The 14039-nt window shown below is 52.8% G+C and overlaps 1 protein-coding gene across 2 annotated transcripts; it reads left to right on the top strand.

Annotated features, from left to right (window-relative positions):
* The first annotated feature begins 1157 nt into the window (after window positions 1-1157).
* SP6 (Sp6 transcription factor) lies at window positions 1158-10333 on the top strand. Of its 2 annotated transcripts, none has more exons than XM_003786450.1 (2): window positions 1158-1377; window positions 8780-10333. In XM_003786450.1, exon 2 carries the CDS (start codon window positions 8833-8835, stop codon window positions 9961-9963), a length of 1131 nt encoding a protein of 376 aa, XP_003786498.1. In that variant the 5' UTR covers window positions 1158-1377; window positions 8780-8832; the 3' UTR covers window positions 9964-10333. The 2 variants fall into 2 exon arrangements, with proteins under 2 accessions (XP_003786498.1, XP_012658463.1); XM_012803009.1 differs by lacking the exon at window positions 1158-1377 and adding an exon at window positions 6151-6379 and having other exon boundaries at window positions 8780-10098.
* Window positions 10334-14039: the final 3706 nt, after the last annotated feature.

The raw sequence follows: 14039 nt of genomic DNA, 5'->3' as shown, positions 1-14039 counted from the left end.
GGGCCTCAATGTTCTCATCTCTGAAATGGGGAGAGGAAGGACCTGTTGGGGCCTTTATGGGATAATTGCAGGAAAGCTAATAAAGAGACTGGGAATCCCCCATCCAGAGATTGCTGGGGGTGTAGGGGGAGGAGCAGGAGAAAAGTTAGGGGTGAAAACTCCAGGGGAGGGAGGGAGGTAACGTGCAAGCCTTGAGAGGTCCGGGCTCTGTGTGCATAGAGGGGATACACAGCAACTCTGACCTCAGTGCCAAGGGCTCTGGCAGAGAATGGGATGCAGTCCCCTGAAAAGTCCCTAGCCACTCTCCTATGTGGGTCAGAATCCCCAGCTTCAGAAAGCCTTGGGAGACTGGCATTATTGTTTCATCTTCTTTCCCCTTCCTGGTCTTTTGTCCCTCTCTGCTCCAGGACATGCTTCTGTTAGCCAATATGCTGAGACTTACAGCCAACCTAAAATTAGGCTCATGTAAATAGTTGGGGGTGTGGGGGCTCCACCTATATTTACCCCCAGGCCCCTTCTGCCTTTTCCAGGTCACCTTCCCAGCCTCTTCCCTCTCCTGGAGTTTCAGGAGTTCTGAATTATCTATAAGCATTCTTGGCTAGACTCTGCCTCTGATCTAAGGTGGCCACTGGTCCATCCCAAGCTGCCCCCCACCCCATTCTAAGTCAGGGAAAGGGTCTTCCCTTTACTTTTGACAAAGAGAGATTCCAGGTCCAGAAAGCCAGATTACCCTGTACCCTCCTGGGAGATCTAAGTTGGGAAAGGAGTGTGTGAAAAGGTGGTGAAAAGGGAGAGGGAGGGATGAGGCTCCAGACAGGCAGGAGAGACCAACTCTGATGTGGAGCTCTGCAGAGCAGGACTGACTTGAAGCTTCTCAATGTGTGTGTGTGTGTGTGTGTGTTTCAACTCTTAAAAGTAGAACTTTCTTTCCCACCCAAGTCCATGGAGGAAACTTCTGAAGGAGGGGGATGGAATTTGGCGCATTCTGGCCATCCCAGCTCTCTCCCCTAGCAATGCCTTCATTTCCTCCATCCCACAAGAACCATTTTGTCCCTCTCCCACTGCCCAGCCAACTCTGGGGAAGGAAGGAAGTCCCCCCACCTCTGAGCCCAATTGCCTCTTCCAGCTGAAATCCTCCTTTCCTGGCAGACCTCACGGACTCAGATCTCACCCCCTACTACTCCCCCAGAAGAGCTGGGGGCCACTGTTTCCTGGATTATCCTAAAAGCTTCTGAGGCCGTGAGGACTTGGCAGCATCCCTGCTGGTTCTTTCACCTCCCCCTTTGGTTCTGCCTGTCACCTCCTTTATAAAGGCTGGCTCTTTTATCACTGCCACTTGTCCCGACAGCCGCTGCCAGCTCTGGGCTCCATGGACTGGTAAGAGAGGCTGTTCCCTGTCAAATGCAGGGGATCTCCGCAAAGAGGAGCTGGTCTCCACTCTAAAGTGAAGACCAGAGAGAAGTCTCGAAGGCATGATTCTTCTCTGAATTGGGGAAGAGGAGATAAGAGGGAGATCTTGGTGGGGTCTGTATGAAGAACCAAAAGGATTCCTTGGAGGTCTTTTGACTGGGGTAGGCTGAGATCTGGGGGAGAAGTGTATTAGAGCTTCATGACTGGGGGCTCCACCTGAAAGGACAGGCAAACCCCAATAGACATCAAGCACACACTCACTACACACACGTTTACTAATCACAGAACACCGTCAGAGATAGTAAGGGGGAAACCACTGCATATGGCCCGGGGGGAACTCCCTTTTTAATGGATAAGAGAAGACAGACACACATTTGTAGATACACGTGCACACCAATATACAGATACACTATCCTCAGCTGGGTTTATCTTTTAGACTGAAAAGAAATGGTAGATGGTAGTGATATTTGCGTTATAATAGAATTCGTGTTCAGCATGATGTTTGGCCCCAGATAAATCCTCAGTAAGTATTTATTGAATGAATTTGATGAATAAATGATTAGTGAAAGAAAACTATTTGACCTCAAGCTCTGGGCTCTGCCTAGTTTTCCAGGAATCAGGAGAGTGGAGGGGAGAGAAGGAGAAAGGAGGAATATAATGGTATATGGAGTCATCAGATCACAGCCTTAGAAGTATAGCCTGGAGGCAGGAGTGGGAAGTAGAGGAGAAGAGTGAACAATTAGGAAACTAAGAATCAAGAGATTGGGGTTCTTTACCTTGTTCTGCTTCTAACTTGCTGTGTGACTTTAAGCTACCCTCTTATAAGCTTCAGTTTCCCTACCAGTAAAATGATGGCTTGGACTAGACAATTTTTAGGGGCAGACCAGCTTTGATATTCTCATAGTGTAATCTCAACAAGGACAGTTGAGGATTGGAAGGGACAAGAGGTATAAAGTGTGATTTGTCCCAGTATTTCAAGAGGGGATCAGTTTGTCCTACTAGACTCAGGATGATAGATGACATTGATCTGGGGATTGGTTTATGAATATTGACCCCTCCACTGTCAGGATTTAGGGGAGCTGGATGCCCAGGGTCATCACTTCTGCCATAGTGAGTCCAGATGGAATAGCAAGCAATACAAGGTTTGGAGCCTGATCGATCTGGACTCAGTTTCCTCCTCTGTTTCTTAAGCTCTGTAATCTTCCCTAGGCCCTTTAACTTCTTTGATCCTTGGGGCTTCCTCATCTGTACATTGGGAATGTTAATAATTACTTTGCTGCATGCTCATGAGAATTAGAGATACTCGTGTAAAGCACCTGGATCCTAGTAGGTGCTCAATAAATGCTGGCTACGATGAGGATGCAGATTAATGATGCTGCTCGGGGTACAAAATGGATCTCCAACTATAAATGAGGCTTAAGAAGAAGAAATTGGAGGTGGACACTTGTGGGGGTAATCTATTTAGCTTTTTGAGGGAGAGGCAGAGGAGTAGAAGTTGCCCAAGTCTTGGGTAGATCTCACTTTTTGTGGGACACATGACAAGAATATGAGCAATGAGTTGTGGTGACCTTGGTGATCATGTGAACGTTAGTCCATGACCATCATTAAGTAGAAAAACATCTAGCAAGTGGAAAACAGAAAGGGCTGGAAGCAGAGGAGGGCAAATAGAGGGATATCTGAAAGGAATGGAGTGATGGTAACCTGAGTGAAAGACGGAAATGTAGGCAAGGCAGGAAATCAGAATGACTGAGTTCTTCCAGAGTCAACTTCACTATAGTTGAATTTCATGCTGACAAGCTGCAGGCAGATGAAGGGTCTTTGTTCTTGGGAACTCCAGGTGGCTGTGGGTCTGATTGGGGCATGGTAGGGTAAAAGGGAGTCTAGGGGGGAAATAAGGTGGGTATCTGCCATCCTAGGGCTGTATACCCTTTCAGATGGAAGGGTCTGGGAACATAAGGCAATGTGGCACCTATGAACAGGAGGAGGACTCAGTCTTCACCAGCCCAGAGCCAGACACCTGTGCAGGCAGGAGACTCTGCAGCAGGCATCTGGAAGGAGAAGCAGGAATGCACCAATGCACCAATGCAGAGAGGTCAATCAGCCATAACCCAGGAGGCAGAGTCCGGAGTCAGGGGCTCTCTTCTGGACTGATGAGTCCTGCTCTGTTGGACAGGTGGCTATGAACTGGGATACAAATTCAACTATCCAGGATTTGCAGGCAGAGTGGGGGCAGATAAAATTGTGTTGAGAAAGGGAATTACCAATTTAGCTGTGGCCACAAAGATACAAAGATCCAGAGCACTTAGGACCCCAGGTGCTGGGAAGAAAATCCTGACTGATCAGAAATCTCAGTTCCCACTGCGGGGCTAGTTGCTTCCTGGCTTCCAATCACCTGTTCTTCATCCAGCGGGGTGGCTGCTCTTATTACTTTTCACTCAGAAGGAAACTGAAGCTTAGAGTCACCTGACCTGTTAGGGTCATTTAAACAAGTGCAGAGCTGGGACTAGAATTCAAGTCTGTCAACATCTAGTCCAAAGATCTTTGTGAATATACTCTAATACAACCAAAATTTGCTGGGAACTGAGTAATTTAAGAATTATAACAAGACTGTCTTCTGGATGGGAGTGGGGAAAAATCATAACAAGGATATCTTTCATTTACTCAGTGCTTACCAAGGGCCCCATGGGCTGAGTATTTTTAGGTACGTCAATTCCTTTAAGCCCCAGGAAAGTCTACCAACTTGTACCCAGGTTGTCCAAATAAGGGAATTGAGTCTTAGAAGAGAGGAAAATGCACAGATGAATTATACATTGACTCTTGATAATCACACACACCCCTATTGATTTTTTGTGTGGTTTGTGGACTCAGTTTAGCAGTTTTATTTTATTTTTTTTAAGACAGAGTCTCACTTTGTGAACACAGTAGAGTGCAATGGCATCATAGCTCATAGCAACCTCAAACTCTTGGACTCAAGCGATTCTCTTGCCTCAGCCTCCCAAGTAGCTGGGACTATAGGCATCTGCCACAGCGCCCAGCTATTTTTAGAGATGGGGTGTCGCTCTGGCTCAGGCTGGTCTTGAACCTGTGAGCTCAGGCAGTCCACCTGCCTTGGCCTCCCAGAGATTACAGATGAGTTTAGCAGTTTTAAAATCATGCCTAGGCCAGGTGCGGTGGCTCACTTGAGCCCAAGAATTTGAAGTTGATGTGAACTATGACATGATGGCACTCTACTCAGGTGGACAGAGTGAGACTCTGTCTCAAAAATAAATAAAGTCATACTCAGAGTGTGTACCAAGCTGGAACGCAAGACAGGTAAACTAATGGGGTGTGGGATAGCAGGCATAAAGATGAGATTAACTCAGCTCAAATTCCATTTCAGTTGTACCAATCCACTGTAAAGACAAAAATGAAATTTTAAACTGCCAATGGCAAAGAGCAGAGAGGAAGCCAAAGCCCAGGAGGACAGAAATAGGGAAATTGATCTGAATTCCTCCGCAAAAAAAAGGGCCATCTCCAGAGGTCAATGTGCTGGCAGGGGAAGATGCCCACAGGGAAGGAACCACCAGGCAACCTCAGTGCCAAGGCCAGCAGAGGGTGCCGAGTGGGGAAAATTCCCCATTGACAGCGGTTGGCCAGTCTCAGAGATATGGACTGACGCGGATCTTGACAGTTTATAAGTGAGCACTGTAAATGCCCTGAAATGTTACCAGAATGTTGCATTGTGTATGTGCATTTGTTTTTCTCAAAGGAATCCATGACCGTTCTCCAACATTAAGAACCTTGGGCTGAAATATTCAGGTGAGAATTGGAAAGGAGTAGTGGCAAGGAGTACTTCAATTCTTTCAAGAAGTGTCCCTTCTCAGGGCCATTCAGGGGCCTGCCCAGGCTTCAGAACTGGGTATGCCGGGGTGAGGGTGTCGGGCGTAGGCTGAGCAGCTCCACGAGCAGCTCCTGGGCCGAGAGAAAGAGGGTAGGGAGAGGCGGATTTGAGAACTGGATTTAGGAGGCACTGGGGTTGCTATCTAAGGGGAGGTGTAATGAGAGCTACGGGGGCCTGGGAGACGAGCGAGCGGGGTCAAGCAGAGACCGAGGATGGGGGCCATTGAGGGTAGGGAGGAAAGGAGATGGTCATCCAGAAAGGTCAGAGAGGGAGAACTGGAAAGGGAGAGGGGAAAGGACGGGGGAGAATGGTTGGTGGAGAGAAACGGTGGGAGGGGGTGAAGGAGGGCAACCAAAACAAATTTCTCTGGAGGTGGACTAGACACATACCAGGAGCTCAATTCTATTTCGTTCTTTCCCTTTAGTTCCTGATCAGAGCTGCTCCGCCAGGGCGGGTGGGAGAGAGCTGTCTAGGCAACCTAAGAGTTGCCAACTAAAGGTGGCTCAGTATCACCTCTAGGACCCGTCCCCTCCTCCATTCCCTCAGGGTCTAAGTCCTACGTCCCCCGCTACACCCAGCCAGCTCAAGTGCAGTTTTCTACACCATGGGGCGTCTCAGACCCTGGCAATCACTGGGCCCGGACCCCTAGCACAGGAGTGGAAGGGACAAGAGAAGAGCAAAGGAGTGGACGGAATACGGCCTAGTTAGCCATCCCTTCTCCACCCCACCCCCCTCGCCGGGCTGGGCCTCCGGTCCCGCAGAGCTTTCAAGGGTTAAAGGCGGCCGCAGGTGAGATGGGCGGGGCCGTGAGTTCGGGGAAAAAGGAGCGCTGAGCAGAGGATGAAGGCAGAGAGCGCGGTGAGTCACGGGCGTAGCTGGCCTCGCTTGCTCGCTCGCTGGCTGGCTGGCTCCCGCCTGCCCTCCGCCCTCTTGCCGGCTCCCACAGCCTCCTCCGCGGCTGCCCGCCGCCGGGTCTGGATCGCCCTGGGCTCCTGCCCTTCGTCGCTGGATAGCTAGCGCTCAGGGCCGATGAGCGCCTGTCTGTAGCGCACCAGCCCTCAGCGCCCGGAGCCGGAGCGCAACTTCCAGGTAGGAGCCCGGGTCCGGGGAGCCCCGGGTGCGCGCTATGGAGATACTGTCGGAGAAACGCGCCCAGAACGAACAGCAGCCTCAGGTGGCCTTGGGAGGGGGGTGGTTCTAAAGGATCCAAGGGCTTTAGAGCCCCGACAAAGGGAAAACCAGGCGAACGGGAGAGACTGGAGGGACCAAGGAGGCCGGAAACTGGGGAAACTGGAGCGACTGGGACAACCGGAGGACTGGAACCTTGAGAATTGGGAGTACAGAAGTCCCAACCACCTGAGTGCCAGTGGTGTGGAAAGGCAGCGGTAGAAAGGGTGTCTGTACTCGCCTTCCTGCGTTGAGGAGAGGGAAGCCTTCGGCGTGCGCCCCGCTCTCTCCTTTCCCGAAACCTTGGTAGCAAGACATTGCATCCCAGGCTTGGGCTCTCTAGTTTTGGAGTGGCCACTCTGGAGTCTGGGTCGTGCTAGCCTCCCCACCCCCACCCCCTGGGGCAGTTCCCAGGCGCCAAAGTTATTAGGGTCCCGAGCCTCGCTGCTCCCGCCCAGCCCCTCCCGGGCTGCCCCGCCCCGGCCCGAGGCTCCATTCCTGCCGCTTCACCCTGTTCCTTTCTTGTGGTGAGGCCGCTTGAGCGGAGCAGGCGCCCCAGTCCTCCTCTCTCTTCGTCTCCCAGACTACCAGTGCCACCTCCCTGGTCCTAGAGTCAGGAGGTGGTAGGGTCAGCTGAACCCTGCTTTGGGTAGGAAAAGACCCTGACCTGAATCACTGGCCTTCTCCCCCATCATCAGAGGAGGCTCAGGGACACAAACTCACCCTCGGGACACGCCCCAGGGTTCCCAGGCATTAAGAAGAGGTGGTGAGAAGAATATATTCTGAGAAGAATATATGGTGGAGAAAGAGGTGGGTGTATTTAGGTACCTAATGGTTTAGGGAAAGAGACTAGGACCAGGCGTTAGGAGACTTGGTTCAAGGAGGCACTATGCAGCACATTATTCGTTGAGTGAATAAAACGGACATCCTTGTTCAAGTCATTGCTCCAAATTCAGCTTGTTTCCTCTTTAGAATAAGAAGGTTAGCCTGGAGCAGTGGTTCTCAACAATTGGCTGCATATTAAAATCACAGCAACTATTGGGGGGGGAAGTTTCTAAAAATTACACACGCCTGGGATGTATCCCCTTATATAATCTCTTTGGACGATTCTTCTTAAGTTCTGTAATTATGGCTTCTCTTGTTGCCCTCCTCTTCCCCCACTCCGACCCTGCATCCATTAAGGGGGTGGCAATTGTATCTTTTTTAGCTTGCTGGCAAGCTCTTCTTTGGCTTCCCACCTTTCTAGCTTCATATCTAGGTTTCCTTATCATGGAGAAGGGCATGGGTAGCAACCCGAGAGTTGGCCCGCACTGGTGTGGGTCAGGAGAGAGAAGGGGACTTGGCTTTCCCTGGTAGGGGGAACTCCCTCAGAAACTGGCATTGCAGCTGCACCCCAGGGAGGTGAAGTCCCTGCCTGAGGGAAAGGGGTGGGGGCCATGCGTGGGAGTGGGTTTAGTGAGGCCGATGTAATCAGGCCAGGCAGGGAGCTGGGGGGAGTAGGGAAGAGGGGTGAAATGATTTTCCTCTCTGGAGGTGCCTCAAGTGATTGTATGAGAACTCTTTCTCCAAAAACTCAGGACCTGCCTTGGGCTTCTGAAGGGCAGGTCATCTCAAGCTTTGGATTTTAAAAACAGACCATCCCCTCCTCCTGTCCATATCTGTATCCAGCGTTAAGGTGGGGTCCTGAGATGGGTCTAGTAGAGCATCCATTTGGGCTGGTGGCAGGTATGCAAGAGAAAAGGCCTCTGCCCCTTGTGCTGGCCTGGACAGCTGGGCTGGAGATAGTTCTAGCATTGCATTGTAGAGGTATCTGATTTACCAGCCTAGAAGCAGCCCAATTCTAGGGATGACCTGGGTTTTTTTTTTTTTTGAAACAGAGTCTCAAGCTGTTGCCCTGGGTAGAGTGCTATGGCATCACAGCTCACAGCAACCTCAAACTCTTGGGTTCAAGCGATTCTCTTGCCTCAGCTTCCCAAGTAGCTGGCACTGCAGGCGCCTGCCACAACGTCCAGCTACTTTTTTTGGTTGTAGTTGTCATTGTTGTTTGGCAGGCCTGGGCTGGATTCGAACCCTCCAGCTCCGTTGTATGTGGTTGGTGCCCTAACCGCTTGAGCTACAGGCGCTGAGCTGAAGACCTGGGTCTTATGGGAGGGATCACCAGATAAATGTCGGCCTCCATCATCCTCAGCCTTCCTAGCACTCCCAAATTCTCTATAGTCCCCACCCAGAGGTACATCTCTGGGAGCCAGACAGGAGGGGATCTGGGTTAGGAGGGAAAGTGAGCTGATTACTTTCCTTACTTCTCTTCTTTGCCTCCTTTAGGTACCATCTGAGGTGCCCCTGACCGTCCCTGTCCCCCACCCCGGATCCCGGCAATGCTAACCGCTGTCTGCGGCTCTCTGGGCAGCCAGCACACGGACGCGCCTCACGCCTCCCCACCGCGGCTTGACCTGCAGCCTCTCCAAACATACCAGGGCCATACCAGCCCGGAGGCCGGGGACTACCCCTCCCCGCTGCAGCCTGGAGAGCTGCAGAGCCTCCCGCTGGGCCCGGAGGTGGATTTCTCACAGGGCTATGAGCTGCCTGGGGCATCCTCGCGGATAACCTGCGAGGACCTGGAAAGCGACAGTCCCTTGGCCCCGGGACCCTTTTCCAAGCTCCTGCAGCCGGACATGTCACACCATTACGAATCATGGTTCCGGCCAACTCACACTGGCACCGAGGATGGCTCGTGGTGGGACCTTCATCCGGGCACCAGCTGGATGGATCTCCCACACACGCAGAGCACGCTAACTTCACCTGGCCACCCGGGGGCGCTTCAGGCTGGCTTGGGGGGCTACGTCGGAGACCACCAGCTTTGTGCCCCGCCTCCCCACCCGCATCCTCATCACCTCCTCCCACCCACCGGAGGGCAACATCTTCTGGGGCCGCCCGACGGGGCTAAGGCCTTGGAAGCGGCCGCCTCGGAGTCGCAAGGGCTGGATTCAAGTCTGGACACGGCGGCCCGGCCAAAAGGCTCCCGGCGGTCAGTGCCCCGCAGCTCAGGCCAGACCGTATGTCGCTGCCCCAATTGTCTGGAGGCGGAGCGACTGGGGGCTCCGTGTGGGCCGGATGGGGGCAAGAAGAAGCATTTGCACAACTGCCACATCCCGGGATGCGGGAAAGCCTATGCCAAGACATCGCACCTGAAGGCACATCTGCGCTGGCACAGCGGCGACCGTCCCTTCGTCTGCAACTGGCTCTTCTGCGGCAAGCGCTTCACGCGCTCGGATGAGCTGCAGCGCCACCTCCAGACCCACACCGGCACCAAGAAGTTCCCCTGTGGAGTCTGCAGCCGGGTCTTCATGCGCAGCGACCACCTGGCCAAGCACATGAAAACCCACGAGGGCGCCAAAGAGGAGGCTGCCGGGTCGGCCCCGGGCGAGGGAAAGGCCAGCTGCGCAGTGGAGCCCCCGGGGGGCAAAGGCAAACGGGAGCCCGAGGGCAGTGTGGCTCCCTCCAACTGAGCTGCTCGCGCCGCCTCCCTGCTGACCTGGGGGCACTGGGTTAGGGCCCCCAGGTCTGACATCCTTGGGGGACGACTTGAGTAAAAGGGGAAGGTGGTTATTTATTAAGGAGAGGGGAAATGGTGCGGGGAGAGGGAGAGGAGGCGCTAGGGGGTGGTTTAGTCTTCTGGGGCTGCACAGAACGCGTTTGGCTGTTTGGGCCGGGAACGGCTGCGTGTGCCCCTCAGTTCTCCCCTTCCTCACTATTTCACTTGCCCCTGGGCTGGGGGATTAGGGTAGATTGCCCCCACTGGAGCTGGAGGGTGGAGGGGACAGGCTAGAGGAGCGGAGAGGAGTGGGGCCGGTCGGGGCGCTGGGGGTGGCTGTCTGGACACGTCCCTAGCCCTGGGAACCGGAACATAAAAGCGCCTCAGGAGCCGCCCTGTGGCCCAGGTCTCTTTCATCCCCCATAAAATGCTTCTGCCCCTAGGGCTTCCGGAGGGAGCTGAGAGCGGTGCGGAAGGCTGGGGGTCCCCCTTGGCGGGGGTGTCTGTATCTGGCTTGGAAAGTTGTTGCTGTAAAAATAATTCCTTTGATGCACCTCCTTATTAACCCTTTCTGACCCAGTCTGATGGAGCCATGAAGGAAGAGGGGAAAAGGACTGGAATCTCTGACAGTGTCACAGCCAGGGCTATGGGGTGGAGGGCAGAGTTAGTTGTGTTTGTGTGTTGGGGGTAAGTGGGGAAGTCTCCTGCTAAAAGGAAAGAAACCGATTTGATGGGAGAATGGAAAGAACAAACTAGCCCCTTCTGTTTCCAATTCTGATTCAGTTCTTAACTCCTGGTCTTTATAAAAAAAATAAAGTCCAGTAGCCCACAGTCCACATCTATTACCCTAGGTAGGTTTTCAAGGCAGCCAGAAGCCCCAGCTGTAGATTTTGTTTTTTCTTTTTTAGACAGAGTCTCACTTTGTCACCCTTGGTAGAGTGCTGTGGAGTCACAGCCCACTGCAACCTCAAACTCTTGGGCTTAAGACATTCTCTTGCCTCAGCCTCCCAAGTAGCTGTGACTACAGGTGCCTGCCACAACAGATGGTTATTTTTTTAGAGATGAAGGCTCAGTCTGGCTCACACTGGTCTCAAACTCATGAACTCAGGCAATCCACTTGCCTTGGCCTCTCAAAGTGTTAGGATTACAGGCATGAGCCGCCACGCGGGGCCCAGCTGTAGAGTTGATGTAGTCCCTTACCCTGTGTTCCCATCAGTTGCCTTTCCTTTGGGGATGGAAGGAAGAGGGTTATTTGTGATGGGGAGGGGTGGGGGGTAGATTGGGTGTGTCCCAACAGAGGGACCTCCAGCAGTTCTGACTGAGAGTGGAGGACTCTACCCCCTCCTTGGGCATCTCCTGGCCATCACTCCTACTTCAGTATGGTCCTTGCCTTTGCCTCACACCCACAAGCCTTGCCCCTGTGGTAGAGGCTCCTTCCTCTCCATCTCGCAGTGGTTCTCAACCTTCCTAATGCCCCGACCCTTTAATACAGTTCCTGTGGGTCACAACCCACAAGTTGAGAACCGCTGTATAGGGGAAGCTTCCCCTTCCATATGAAGGAGTTGTTCTCCCACTGGAAGGGGTTCTGCCTTCCAAGGTGACATCAGGAAGCTGTCCCCCTTCTCCTTTAGATGCTAGAAATACATATTGATTAATGATCATGAGGTTGGGAGGGAGGGACAGAGGAGGGGAGAAGCCCAGTGGGGGTGACTGGCTGTGATTTCTTTCCGCCCTCCCTGGAGCCAGGCAGAGGGGAAAGAAGTGGATGTGAGAAAGTCTGGTAGGCCACCGGCCCCTGGATTTGGGGGGGTGCTTTCCCAGGCTCAAGGGGGAGGCCTCTGATCCCTCTCCCTCTCCTTATTCCCTTCACTCAGAGCCCTCTGCAGGGATTATCTGTGTATTGATTTTTAAGTTATAAACAAAAGGGTATTTTATTTAATATTAGGTCATGTATGTGTGCGTGTTGTGTGTACCTGTGTGTGTATGTTTCTCTACTGAGCCTGGGGTCTCCAGCCAGGGAGACCCCATCTTGTTCACCCTGTCCAAGGTCCTGGGGCCTAGGCCCACAGCATCTCTTCCTCCTCGGGGATGCTGGAGCCCAGTCCAAGTTCTAGGAGCTGCAAGGGAAGCCAGGGCTGGGATCTGGATGGGAATATGTGTTGGTGTAGAAAGGGGCCCTCCTTAAAAGGGACAGGGGTGACTTTCCCTGAGGGACTCATTAACCTGGGGTATTTTAAGAGGTAATGTTCTTTCTTTAGTCTCCCTCTCTTCCCTACTTCCTGTTAACCCAGCTATAGGTTACTGAGAGGGTGGGGGGGCAGGAGGAGAGTTGACAATGCCTGCAGGTTGACTGGCCAGGTGGAGGGGGGCAGAGAGGGAGAGCACTGTGGGTGTGGGATGCCTTTCTCCTCCACCCATCGAAACCAGCCACCCCCTCCTGGTGCCACTAAGACACTCTTTTCCAGTGGCCATTTTGTGGGGAACTCCCAAGTGGGTATTGGTGGTGGGAGGACATGGATATTCCCCCCATAAAAGCCCCAAGCTCTAAGGTATGCATTGGGGGCTTTGGATAGATTTTCTTCTGATCCCCTCTCTTATAGGTCTAGGTTGCTTGGCTGCCTGCCTTTCTAGGCAGCCCCCCTAGAGGAAAATGTAGGAATTTTTTTTTTTCTTTAACTGCTGTGAACCCACTTTGGGGGGTAGGAGGAGGAGGAAGAAACAGCCTGTGTTTTATATGCAATAATAAAGTCATCAACCACATTGTGCTTCATTTGTGTTCCAGCTCTGTTTCCTTTTTAACTCAGTGCCCCTGAGCAGTGAGGACCAGGTCTGGGCTGCAGAGTGGGGCAGACACTTCAGTGCTGCAGTCCTTGGGAATCCTCACCTCCATGGGTTTGGAGAGCTGGGGCCCAGGGTCTGACCCTTCCCAGAGGTGGTTGCTACAGAGGTGGGGGGATGTTTCCTTTAGATTGATGGCTGGGCTGTCCTTTCCTGGTCTTCACCTGTGGGGATGAGAAGGTTCTCCCTCCTCCACATTTAAGCCCCTTCTGTCCCCTCTTCTGCTAAAAACACTGGTTCCCTCCCTTAGCCTCTTGGCTCCCTCACCCCACCCCGTGGGGGTGTGCATGTCAGTCCGTCCCTTTGGTGGGGGTGACTGGCTGTGATTTCTTCACCCAGGATGATCCTTATCAGGGACAAGGCGATGAAAGGCATCAGAGATATCTGATGGGCTCCCGCCCAGCTGGAAAGTATGAGGGAAAGGCTCCTGCTACAACTCACAGCTAGAGACCTGCCACAGTTACACAACCACTGTGGTGTGCACACACATACCCCCACCGGACCATCGTGTGTCCGCCCTCAGAGAAATGCAGAAATACCCATCTGTACACATTTTCCCAGGCCTCCCAATGCCTGCCACATCGTTGGTGCCTAATTCATAAAAATCTCACGACTCCAGAGCTTCAAAGCTAAGACATTTAATAGAGGATCAGTTTGGGGCTCCAAAGGAGCAGGGGAGGATTATTGTATTCTTTCACCTTCCTGTTCTACCTTTTTTGCCAAAATTATTATTTTCCCCTCATGGGAAATTCTTCCCCCCAATTTTTCGAAGCCAAATCTGGTGTTCAGGTTGGCCTATCCAATTGCTTTTTGGGGAGATTCTGGGGTCGCAAAGTTTAAGTGCAGCTTGCGATGAGGGCAGAAAAATAATTTAGGGCTCTATAGAGGAATCCAGCCTGGTTTGAGAGCCAATTGTTTGTTTCCATTTGCTCCTGAATTTAGAAGGCTGGGAGGAGGAGGAGAGACAACTGTGTGTTTTCCAGGGATCTCTTTCCTGCCCCACTCCTGCAGGTGCTTCTTTTGTCTTTTTGGTTCTGGGATAGTTAGACCCCAGGAACCTGTCGTGAGCCCTCCTCTTCTCCCCCATGGCTGCCCCAGGGACAGGAGGGCAGCTGTGGGTCTGGCTGGGCCTGTCTGGGCAGGGCTGGGGCCACCCCTCCTCCCCTTTCAGCTCCTCCCTCCCGCTGACCTGCATTCTTAGCGGGGGCCTTT

The sequence above is a fragment of the Otolemur garnettii genome, unplaced genomic scaffold, assembly GCF_000181295.1.
Source record: "Otolemur garnettii isolate 467f Iridium unplaced genomic scaffold, OtoGar3 scaffold00018, whole genome shotgun sequence".
Taxonomy (NCBI): domain Eukaryota; kingdom Metazoa; phylum Chordata; class Mammalia; order Primates; family Galagidae; genus Otolemur; species Otolemur garnettii.
Note: the sequence above shows the minus strand (reverse complement) of the source record. Positions and strands in the feature narration are given on the sequence as shown.

Excerpts from the sequence above, each read along its gene's own strand:
- SP6 (XM_003786450.1), top strand. The coding sequence starts at position 8,833 with ATGCTAACCGCTGTCTGCGGCTCTCTGGGCAGCCAGCACACGGACGCG.